Source organism: Hibiscus syriacus, unplaced genomic scaffold (genome assembly GCF_006381635.1).
Source record: "Hibiscus syriacus cultivar Baekdansim isolate YM2019G1 unplaced genomic scaffold, ASM638163v2 tig00112738_pilon, whole genome shotgun sequence".
Taxonomy (NCBI): Eukaryota; Viridiplantae; Streptophyta; class Magnoliopsida; order Malvales; family Malvaceae; genus Hibiscus; species Hibiscus syriacus.
This window is the reverse complement of record NW_024063392.1, coordinates 7,940,293-7,952,741: the sequence shown is the minus strand read 5'-3', so window position 1 is coordinate 7,952,741 and position 12,449 is coordinate 7,940,293. Positions and strand designations below refer to the sequence as shown.

Genomic DNA, 12,449 nt, shown 5'->3' with positions numbered 1-12,449 from the left:
CATTACATATCGGTTAAAATTTTTAAATTGACTTTCGAGTCGTTTCGGTGACTAATATTATTTTCAAGGTTCAATTATAACGTCTGAGTCGGATCTAAGTATTGCAATTGTTTTCCATGTATCAATTATCGACACGATGGCTGCCAAACCTTAAAATCTCCTAACAAACTATTTTCATCCTTCTTAAGACGAATCCAGCCTTTGATTCACCTAAAAATGGCCTAATGTCTACGAATCTAGGGCAAAAATATTTGGCTCCCCCTTTTCTGATGTCCGCCATATGCCATCAGATGGAGGCCCTTTTCACATGTGTTGGTCCCCTCACTGAATGAAGACTCGCTATCATTGGAATTGAAGATTCGATGCTTCAAACACTGGCGAAATGCCTTGACCAAACTTGGTTAGTTTTCCCCTCTTTCTCTGTTTTCATTTGCCTTTTATTTCTTCTTTTTCCAAAAATTTTCCTTCCTTATTTCTATTTTTTTTTTCATCATGATTTCCATCATCGAGTCACACCATCAGGCGTCATCTTTTGGCCAAATCTTATCGTCGAAACACTTATTTCCTTCCCAAATGACAATGAACACCTATTTTCTCTTTTGAATTCGTTTTCCCTTTTTTGTTGCTTGTTTGTGTGCTGCTACTTTTTGTTGGTTGTTGTTATTTTCGTAGGTGAAATCTGAGGAAGGTAAAAGGTTAATGTAGTGGTGACGAGGATGAGGATTGATGATATGGTGCAAGTGGGGAGATGAAGGCTTGATCTTTTTGGCTTACCTCCCTTTTTGATTGCTAACCCAATTGTCTTCTTCATTGTTTGCAGGTTATAACATGATGGTAAGCATGGATAGAGGTGGCGTGGAGAGATAAATGATTAGGGCTTAAATAAATCGAGCTTGAACAAATAAGACTATGTTCGCGCGTGGTTTTTGTTTTTAAAGGTGTTCATATTCTATTTGTGTTTGTTTAATTTTTAATATCATGTTTGTGTTCGTTTTTTTTTTTCATTTTTGAATATGTTTGTGTTCATTCATTTAATGTTGATGTTCGTCAACTAGTTCGTTTACCATTTGTTTAACATTCGTGAACATCTCATTCGTTTGACGTTCACAGACATATTCATTTAACGTCCGTGAATATGTTCGTTTAGCGTTCACGAACATATTCGTTTATATATGTTCAAAAGTGTCGCCAAACAAACAAAAAGAACAGATTAAACATAATAATTCGAGAGTTTAGTTAATTTATAGAGAATCATTAGAGGTTTATCTTGAATCTTTTTCCAAATTTAATTAGATCATATGGTTGGTCAAATGTAATTATCAATTAATTCCTGAAATTGGAAGTGGATAGGCTCGACAAGAGTCGATGTCTTTATTGATGGTAAAATCTTGTGGTAATTTTACAGAAAACATAGAATTTCATCTCGACTTAGCCCTTACCATACATGTTAAGATATAATTGAAAGAACTATAAAGAAGCACCATGAATCATGAAAATTTATCAAAATATGAAATTTTATTTACTCTTTCAGGTCATGTTTAAGCTGCTTTCAAATTTCACTTATAGACGGAGTCCTCCACTGTAAACACTGAGATAATCTCACCAAGAATGTTTTGTTTGGTTTCATAAAGATTTTGATCTAACTTAGAGCATAAAAATTATAAAAAAAAATAGAAGATCAATAAACATGTTCTTATTTCATCAAGAATCTGAGCGGGTTGCAAAACACGATCAACGAACGCAAAGACTGTGAGCGTAGACTTCTTGCTACCACTATGATCGGGATGAGGCGAGGAGCGCAAAGACACCGAATGCGTAAAACACAAAGTCACAAAAAATGATCTAGGATTTGATAAATCTCACGAACCAAACAGAGGGAAATGAAGCTTAAAGTTAGATACAACGGTGGGCTGGAAACTGATGGGGGAAAGAGAGGATAAGGGGTTTTGCGTGTTATGAGTTTGTTCCTGAACATAAACGAATGAATTAATAAACGAGTTTGTTCGTGAACATAAACGAATCGAACACACCTGTGTTCGTGTTAATTCATTTATTAAACAAACATAAAAAATGTATTCATACTCGTTTATTTAGCTTAATAAACGAATGTTATACGAAGGATTCATCAATCGCAATATTCATTTACAACTCTACGAATGATAAGGCGATTTTGGCACAAGTTCATCTAGATAGAGGGTAATTAAGGGATAGAGGGTAATTAGAGAATGCATGTAGTAGCGGTGATCCTGATGATCAATGCATTCAGTTAATATTTTTTTGTACTTTGAATTTTTTTTTATCCTTTGAATAATAGTAATATAATATATCACATATATGAAAATAACAAAAACAACTTTTAAACTTTAAGGTAAATTACACTAATCATCACTGGATTTTCTCTCTCTCTTATTTCACTCACTGTACATTAAATATGTTCAATTTCCTCACTAAATTTAATATAATTAGCATTTTTAGTCACTTATTCGTTAAATATTTAACGGTGTTAAAATGATGCATTTTAGAAAAACAAAATTTTCATCAAAACGATATCGTTTTGCATCTATATAACATCTCATTTATAACGCCGTTTAGTGAGAAAACGGCGGAGTGACCAAAAATGCTAATTGTGTTAAATTAAGTAAAGAAATTGAACGAATTTAAATTATAATAAGTGAAACATTATAGAGAGTAAAGTTCAGTACTGATTGGTATAATTTACCCTAAACTTTAACCAAAAGTTTGTTTCAAATTCAAAAGCTCGCAATTAGGTTCAAGGCCCAAATCCAAATTTAAATGAAAGCTTAAATCTCAAAATTCAAATCTATAAAAAAATAATTCGATTTAAAATTCAGGTTAAAAATAAACATCAATTTATTGAATCAACTCAAATCGTTTTGAAAATATCGGTTCACACCTGGACGAAATTCAATGTTAACATAGTCATTATTTATTCTATATTAAGTTTCAAAGAGTTATTTAATCATGAAATTTTAAATAAGGGCTTAGTTGAGATATTATTTGATTTAAAAAACTTACTTGACTATCTCCTAACGGGACAAAGGTCAATTTGGTATATAAGCCTAAATTTATTTATGATTATTTTACTTTAGGTATTTAAATTATTTTTGTCAAATTAGGTTCTTAAACTATTATATTTAATATTTTAAGTCCTAATTTTTTTAGTTAAAAAATTAGTTTTTGATCAATAAGATGGTGACACGTCATACAACATTAGATACTTGTTTTGACAAAAAAGATATTTTAGGGGCTTAAAACAAAAAGGTATAGTTTAGGGGCTTATTTTGACCAAAAGATAGTTGAAATACTTAAAGTGGTTACATATAATAGTTAAAGTACCTAGTTTGACCAAAAAAATAGTTTAGGTACCTAAAGCAAAAAATAACGTAGCATAAGTAATTTTTTTAGTTTAAGCTTTTAAATAATGATCAACAATTTTTTATTTAAGTTCTAAGAAATATGGAAATAATTAATTTATTTGAAATATATTTATAATTTATTTATTATTTTAAACAATATTACTTCACAATAATTATATAAAGTAAAGATATTATTGAGAAAAATAAAATAATATGGCATACAACACCTATAAGATTAAAGCATGTTTTCTTTTCTAAATTTAGGATGAATATAATGTAATATATATTTAAAGATCTTGATTGTTTGACAACAAATATTGTACACCACCTTAAATATTTAAATCTTAAGAGATTATAATATTTTGTTAATCAATAAAATTATTAGGTTTGTGATGTTTAATACATGTTTAAAATAAGCGCGTGATAATATCGTAAGTGATAAAATGTGTGTGTTTGGTAGATTCATTTCACGTGATGCATGTAGTTGATTCATGGATCCGAGAAAGTGGTAAATGAAGGGTTGACTAGCAGCATTTTACTAGCACTTGGAATATATTCAATGTCTTTGATGTTAGTAGTCACGTGGCCCACATTGAGAAATGCCAAATTTATCACGTTGTAAATCTCTGTCTGGCGTAAACAAAGTAAACACCGCATGATTGAATCCTCGTTCATGCATTCAAAAAATAAATAAAAATCCTCGTTCATGCACTCGAACTGAATGTCTGAAACGCATTTCTTAAACAATGTATCCAATCGGGAGAAGACAAATATTTCAACATAGGAAAACAAAACAAAACTTGAATCTCATTTTCCAAACTTAGAAAAGCTCCCTCCCCAACCACGAAATAAGCATGCCGCATATCCCAAGACCCTCCACGAAATAATTTAAGTCTTCATAGCTTTTTATTTTTCTTTCTATAACTATTTAATTTTCTATTTTTTTAAAAAAATAATTAAATCGCGTTTGTATTGTTCCCATAAGATAAATTTGGATGTGTCTTGTATTTCATGAACTTGACTATGTCGATTCATGTTAGACTTTTTTAATAGTTTTTTATGAATCTGGTCTACAGGAAGTAGTTTTAATTAAGTTGTTATGATTTCCATCATTTTAGGAGTTAGTTGCATTTTTATTTGCTTGTTACGTTAATTATATAGCTTAAGGTTGTTTGCTTCATGAATAATCAGTCATACTTTCCTCCCAAATTATCTGTTGTAAATTATTGAAAAATAGTGTTGTAGTATTATAATCTAAAATTTTCGTTTCAATAATAAAGTTAAAAAAATTGAAATTAAAATAGAACCTGTAATTGGATGGAACTAAATAAATAGAAGAAGAGTTTTGTTGAAGCCTAAATGAAAAGTTTCCTTAAGATATATTCGTCCCCTCCTCGGTGTTTTGAGTAACGTTGGACGTCGGTCTCCCAATATACAACAACAAACGTTCACAACAGTAAGCACAACCGTAGTGAACAATCGAACACAATATTTGTCTTTATCTATCACCGGAAAATGACTTTGGAAGAAACTGAGAATTGAAAGGAAAGTATTTGAAAGAAAATAGTAAAAAGTTGTGTGTTGAGATGTGTCACAACTTAACCTTTATATAGGGAGAGAAATTTGTATTGAAAGGTTAAGACCTTTAAATGAAATGACTTAACCATTTGATTAAAAATTATAACATTTTGATCAAAAAGTTAATATGAAAATACATGACTTTTGGGGTGAAACGAAATAAATATTTTTCATGAAAAGACTTAATTATTTTTTATGAATAGTCATGATTGAATAAATCAATTCATTCATATTCTCCAACATTATCTTCTTTTCTTTAATTTGTTGTTCACATAACACTGGTATCAGAACCATGTTTAATTAGTGATAAACAATATTTTTCTCCTTCTTTATTCAACTGTAATATCCTATGATAGTTTTGTGCAACCATTAATTACTCGCTTCGATGGTCACTATGATCATTGGAGTATACTGATGGAAAATTTTCTCAGATCCAAGGAGTGTTGGCAAGTTGTCTCTATGGGAATACTAGAGTTGGTAGCAACAACGGATGCATAACGACTATAAATTGACACTTTGAAATTGAAAGATCTTAAGATAAATAATTATCTCTTTCAAGCGATTAATAGTTCAACCATAAAGACCATCTTTTACAAAGATACATCAAAGGATATTTGGGATTCGACGAAAAAGAAATTCCAGTGATCGACCAGAGAAAAGAGACAACAACTTCAAGTGCTTCGCTCAGAGTTTGTGCTTCATCAGATGCAATATAGAGAGATCATTTTCGACTTCTTCTCAAGGAATATGGTTATCATCAGCAAGATGAGAACATTTAGAGAGAAAATAGAGGATGTGTTGTAGTAAAAAAATTCTCTGCTCATTGAAACCAAAGTTCAATTACGTGGAATGTTTCATTGAGGAGTCAAAAAATCTTGATCTTTTATCCGTTGATGAGTTGCAAGGTTCATTGCTGGTTCATGAAAGGAAATTGCAACAACAAAATAATGCAGAATTAGCATTGAAAGTTTCATGAGATCATTCGGTTAAAGGCAATGGAGAACGTAAATCAAATAGTCACTATGACAGAGGTCGAGGTAAAGGTCATAACAAAGGTCGCGGTAGATGAAACTACGGTCATCAACAGATTTCAAGAAATCAGTCTCAAGAAAGAGGGAGAAGACATGGTGGTTATCAAACACATTTGGCAGACAAATCAAATGTTGAATGCTATCGTTGTCACAAGTATGATCACTACAAATCAGAGTGTCGAACCACTTCTCATGTACACATGGGGAAAAATCTAATTTTATTGGAAAAGGAGAGCAAGATGAAAAGATATCATTGTTGATGGTATGTCATGCAAACAAGAATTGGTGGCATTTAAACACCGGATGCATTAATCACATAAGTGGAGATAAGACTATTCTTCCAACTCTTGATGAATCATTTAGAGATAATGTGAAGTTTAGCAACAATACTAAGAACTCAGTCATGGGAAAATGATATGTAACTATTCTAAATGAAAGTAATATTACTCAAATCATGTATAATGTCTTTTATGTTCCCGATTTAAAGACCAATTTGTTAAGTATTGGTCAGTTTCAAGAGAATGGTTACGAGATCAAAATTCAAAATGGGATGTGTCGAGCTCAAGATGAAACTCAAGTTGCTATTACAGAAAATCGGATCTTTCCTCTCTACCTCAATCATTCTACTCAATGATGTTTTGCAGCAAGCTTGTTTAATCCAATGAAGCCATGGCATTTTCATTATGGTCATCTCGATTTTGGAGGCTTACAAACGCTTCAAAAAAACATGGTAGCTGGCCTTCCACAACTCTCTTGTCTTGCATATGTATGCGAGGAATGTGTGCTCAGTAAGCAACATCGAGAACCATTTCCAAAAGGAAAAATTGAAAGAGTGAAAACCTATTGGAGATAGTGCACTTTGATATTTGTGTGCCAATTAATCTCATTTCTAATGGAGTAAATGATATCTTATCACCTTTATAGATGGTATGGGTAGAAAAACATGGGTTGATTTTTTACAGGAAAAATCTGAAGTGTTAATTGCTTTCAAAAGATATAAAGAAATTGTGGATTGATCTCGAAGGAGAACATAATTCGATGAATTCACTCAATTTTGTGAAAAACATGGAATTAAAAGACAATTGATAGTAGCCTATACACGACATTACAGACAATTGATGGTGTGTCCGAAAAAAAAGAACTGAACCATTTTCAACATGGTTTATCCATAATTAACTCATGTATATATGTATGTATAATTAATTTTTGTATGTTTGATTTGTACATGTACGTATGTATGATATGTACGATATGAATAGATAATATATACGTACATACATGCATGCATGTAATGCATACATATATTATATATACATACATACATACATACATGTTCTATAATCTACATGAATCATACATATATGCATACATTATACATACATAAATATATGCTCTACATGTATCATATGTACTAGGGATGCTTGATGAGTTAAGCAGCTCGTAAGCTATTCAAACTTGACTCAATCAAAACTCGATAAAAGTTCAACTCGGGTTAACTCGACTCAAACTCAAGACCTTAAAGAGTTAAGTTGGGCAAAGGCCAACTCGACTCAATAAGTTCGCGAGCAACTCTTTAATTTTTTATATACTTTTTTAGTGGTTATCTTAAAAAATTATTTCATTCAAAAAAAATTATTAATTTTTAATATCTAATAAAAATATGATAAATAACTAATCTATTAATTTTCTAATAAATAATATAAAATACTAAATACTAAATTAATATTTTATTATACTCAAACCGTATTTATTATTTTAACATATTTGTAGATTGTTACTTTGGAGTTTAGAGTTTGAAATTCATTCATACACTATTTTGATAAATTTTTTGGTTAAATTTATTAATTTATATTTATATTAGACTCTATATAGTATTAGTAAATTTTACCTATATTTAAGAAAATAAGGGAAAAATTTTGGAAAATTTAAAGAGCACGAGCAACAAGTTTTTTTTAACAAGAACGAGTCGAACAAAATTTTAACAAGCTTAACGAGCAACGAGTCGAGTCGAACAACAAAATTTATTTAAAGAACACAAGTCAAGCACTGCCTAGCTCGCGATCGACTCGCTCGATAAGACATAATATATGCATCATACATACATGCATGCATACATACTTATTATGCATACATTCATGCATCAATATATCTTTAAAATATATTCTAAATAAAAATATTAATTAAGATGTTAAACTTTCGTTTACTGACATTTAAAATGAATCTTACTTAGTCCAATTTGATATTAATTTCAACTTTATATTTTACAATTATTTCAATTTGATCCATGTGTGCTATTTAATTTATTCAAAATTTAGATTGTAATTTCATGTTTGTTCAATTTAGTACTTAAAGTTTGTTTTGATCCAAAATTGACCCATAATTATTTTTATTTTTTTATAATTTACTCCAAACCCTGTAAACCATATCATAAATTTCATTTCAAGCCCTATAAATTATATTATAATCTCCAAATCTTATAAACTTTTGTTCACTAACTTTTAAAATGAATGCAATTTAGTCCAGTTTGATATTAATTTCAACTTTACATTTTACAATTATTTCAATATGACCCTTGTGTGATGTTTAATTTATTTGAATTTTAGTTTCTAATTTCATGTTTGTTCAATTTAGTCCTTAAAAGTTTAATTTTTATCCTAAATTAGCCCATAATTATTTCTATTTTTTAATTTACTCCAAACCATATAAATCACATCATAAACTTCATTTCAAACCCTATAAATTATATCATAATCTCTAAACCATATAAACTTTTGTTCACCAACTTTTAAAATGAATTCAATTTAGTCCATTTTATATTAATTTCAACTTTATATTTTATAATTGTTTCAATTTGATCCTTCTGTGTTGTAAAATTTATTTAATTTTTAGTTTGTAATTTCATGTTTGTTCAACTTAGTTCTTAAAAGTATATTTTATCTTAAATTAACCCATAATTATTTCTATTTTTGTAATTTACTTCAAACCCTATACAATTACAATTCAACGTTCATGAAAGGCAAAAAATAATTCATTCGGAAATGACCCAACTTGAAGTTCTTTCGTACCCGATAAGATTCTACCTGAATTTAACTCGTTAATGACATGACTCGGTTTGAACGAGACCTTACTTGAAGTGTATCTGAATCATAATTATCCTAATATTTAAATGATTCAGACATGAAGCATTTTAACCTGAATTGATATTGTTTTGAACTAAAATTAATCTTAATTAAACCTAAACTGAATCTGATTTGAAATCAAACTGAAAATAACATGAACCCGAGTTGAGTCAGACCCGACCTGATTCAAGTCGAACTATTAAATTGACTTGACATAATTTATATATGATTTGATTGATCTATGATCCAACCTGATCATGAATGATTATCTGATTTTGCATCTCTAATTGTTAGTGCCTAACTATGAGTGTTTTAGGTTTTAATATGATTTAACAATCTAGTTATTCTATTTCAATAAATGGGGTTTTTTTTTGGGGGGGGGGATTAACTAAATTAAACCCATGGGCATGATGCGGATTTTTGTGAAATTGACAGAACCTGATGGTTAGCAGAATTCAGGTTCAGCTTTAATGTAACCTTTTTTATGAGCAATTATTTTCACCTCTGAATGCATGGGATACTGCTGACATCTTCTGATCGTTTCTCTCTCTCACACACCAAACAAAATTTATTGATGAAATAAATTGTTACCAAAATCCATACATTTTATAATTTTACTAAAACAGTTATTACTTCCTCAGTACCAAAGAGAAGGGTCCTACCGCTACCTTATTTCGTGTAGCCTTCTGTCTCATCCGTCGGTCCGATATTTATATATTAAATCTTTAATTGTTTAGTTTTTTTTATGATCCATTTATTTTCCATTTTTTTTCGTCTGTTTTAATATTTTTTAATGGAAGATTTCCTTTTGATAAAAGAACGAGGGTCATATTTAATTTCAAAATTTGACGAAGGTTCACCATATTTTTCTGTTTTTTTAATTTATAATTTATATATTAAGGCTATAATTGTTTTTGTAAAAATTACAAATATATTACTCATATATTAATTTTTGGGTAAACTGTGTATTTAGCTACCCAACTATTTTCGTGGTCCATGTATCAATGGCCAACAGATGAAGGTTGCTTGGCATAGAAAATTAGCCACCCTAAAGTTAAAAAAAATGAGCTGCCCTTTTATAAATGATAGTACAAATAATATTATATTAGTGGTCCATGTATAAAACGTGCAGGAGTCTTATTATTTTATATAAAACAAAATTTATAGTAGGCCCGACCATTAAGGTTTGGTTTCCTTTCAAGGTCAAGCTTGATACAGGCTCATAAGAAAACCCTGAAGAACAATTTTCAGATGGAAGAAAGCGGAGGAAAAAACTACAAAAATAAAATGAGATGATAATAAATATAGCTGCTTGAATTTATTTTCTTAAAAATTTACATGACAAGCAGAGTCAAAGCTCAAAGGCAAATCCGATTAATTAAAATACAGAGAGAAAAAAAGAGTGAACTTTAGGGCTGTAGTTTCCTTAGAAGAGCAGATTTGAGGCCTTGTTCATGAGTTTTGAATGTATGAGGGAGCTTGACGACGATATCCTGGAGGACGATGTCGTTAACGCAGGAGACACTTGCATGATGGACCTGAAACTCCAACTCACAAAGGGCATCCATTAACCTTGCCGACGGATAGTTCACGTTCTCCGATTGGGCCCTAATCATTGCATCATTTCCGATGATTTTGATGTCTAGTTCGACACCACTTGATCCATCGATTGCTGTTGTTGTTGTTGTTGTTATCTGCTCCACCGAGGTGGTGGTGGTTGTGCTTTGGTTATCCATGACTTCGATTGTTTTGACCTTCACTCTCTTACACACTGTACGGAGCTCCGATTCGAGGTCTTCGATCTTGGATTTCAGCTCGTTGATGTATGAAACTGCGTCGGACAAGAGGGATGCTTTGTCCATGCGGGACACGTTCGGGACTACAGCTCGGAGTGCATAGAACTTGTGGTTCAGCTTCTCACGGCGTTGCCTTTCGGCTTCCACGTGGTTCAACATTGTATCTCGTCCCGAACCTGGTTTTCTTCCACGTTTCTTTGGGTTTCTCTTCTCCGTGTTGTTCAACGGAAGCAGTGGACAATCGGAATCCGAATACTCTGAGTTGAAAAACGACAGTTCACCGGATCTTGTAAAATCTTTCTTGTCGTTGTGGTCTTTTTGAACACCGGGGATTGCGCCGATGTCGGAAAATGAGATGCTTCTATCAAGGAATTCGATTGGATTTGATTGTTTTGGTAGCATGCCGATGGGATCCGACTCGAATAAGTACTTCACTTGTTGGACTAATCCCCAATTTTCCCTGATGATTTCGGAGGAGCCGAGTTCAAGAACTCCACGAGAAGTTGGTATGCAGACCAGTGTTTCAATGCCGTGCAATTGTGCCTCTTTAGCCCTTCCGCAATTGTAAAACTGCAACTCATATGCACCGGTTAACCACACCAAAGAGCCGGTAGTGAGAGACTTCCCCGGGATTCCATCGCCGGCGGAGAAACTTCGAGTCAAAGACAACATGTAGAACCATTCAGCATCGCTGATATCAGTGCCGTCGATCATCGACATATCGATGTCGTGATTGTCTCCGACCAGGGCTTGGATTCCCTTCATCACCTTCCTCCGTTCATTGTGCAAACCCCGAATATCGGAACTGTTGGGCCGGAAATTCGGGGACGTATCTTTGGTGCCCTGAAAATGACCATCACCCCAAGACAAGAACAGGCGACCCTGGTCATCGTTCGACGTCTGCCAAAATATAGCGTACGCCCACCAATCTGGCTGCCTTTCGATTACATTTTGGAGCCTCTGCTGGAGAGTTGAAGGTGGGGTTTCATGTGAAAAGGAAACTAATGAAGAAGATGAAGATGGAGAGATTATTAGATCTTCCATGGCAGACAGACAGAAAATCTGAGGACTGGAGTAGCTGAGCCTGAGAGCTTGATTGAGTTTGTTTGTATTTGGCTTCTTAATTTTCACTATCGGGAGAAAATGGTGTGTTGTGTGTACGAATATATAGAGCGGGATAGCTGAAAAAGGTTAAAAACAAAAAATGGAGAGGAATAAACAAAAGAAATTAAGGAAAAGAAAAAGAAAGAAAGATTGACAATATTTTATTATTAAATAAAGAAAACATATAGTAGGAACAAGTAGGGTTATGTATTTTATTAGTTTCTTATTAATTTATAAAACTTTATTTTTTTAATATTCTCGATCATTCGATAATGAACATTCAGTCAATCTTGTTGCAATCATTGGTGTTTGATTCTATGATCTCTAAAAATAATAATCATTCTTTTAACCATTAGATTATTCTAAAATAATGTTTCACAAAATATTCAAGTTTTTTTTTCTTTTGTTACAGACAAATAGCTTAAATGGTACAAACAAAATCCT

General features: G+C 31.8%; 1 protein-coding gene across 1 annotated transcript; it reads right to left on the bottom strand.

Moving 5' to 3' along the window:
- Nucleotides 1-10,398: 10,398 nt before the first annotated feature.
- Nucleotides 10,399-12,053, bottom strand: LOC120183027 (transcription factor MYC1-like). Its single transcript, XM_039187826.1, has one exon. It carries the CDS (start codon nt 11,943-11,945, stop codon nt 10,515-10,517), a length of 1,431 nt encoding a protein of 476 aa, XP_039043757.1. The 5' UTR covers nt 11,946-12,053; the 3' UTR covers nt 10,399-10,514.
- Between the last annotated feature and the right edge of the window lie 396 nt (nt 12,054-12,449).

What these genes read in the sequence shown, in the direction of transcription:
- LOC120183027 (XM_039187826.1), bottom strand. Translation starts at nt 11,945, where the DNA reads ATGGAAGATCTAATAATCTCTCCATCTTCATCTTCTTCATTAGTTTCC.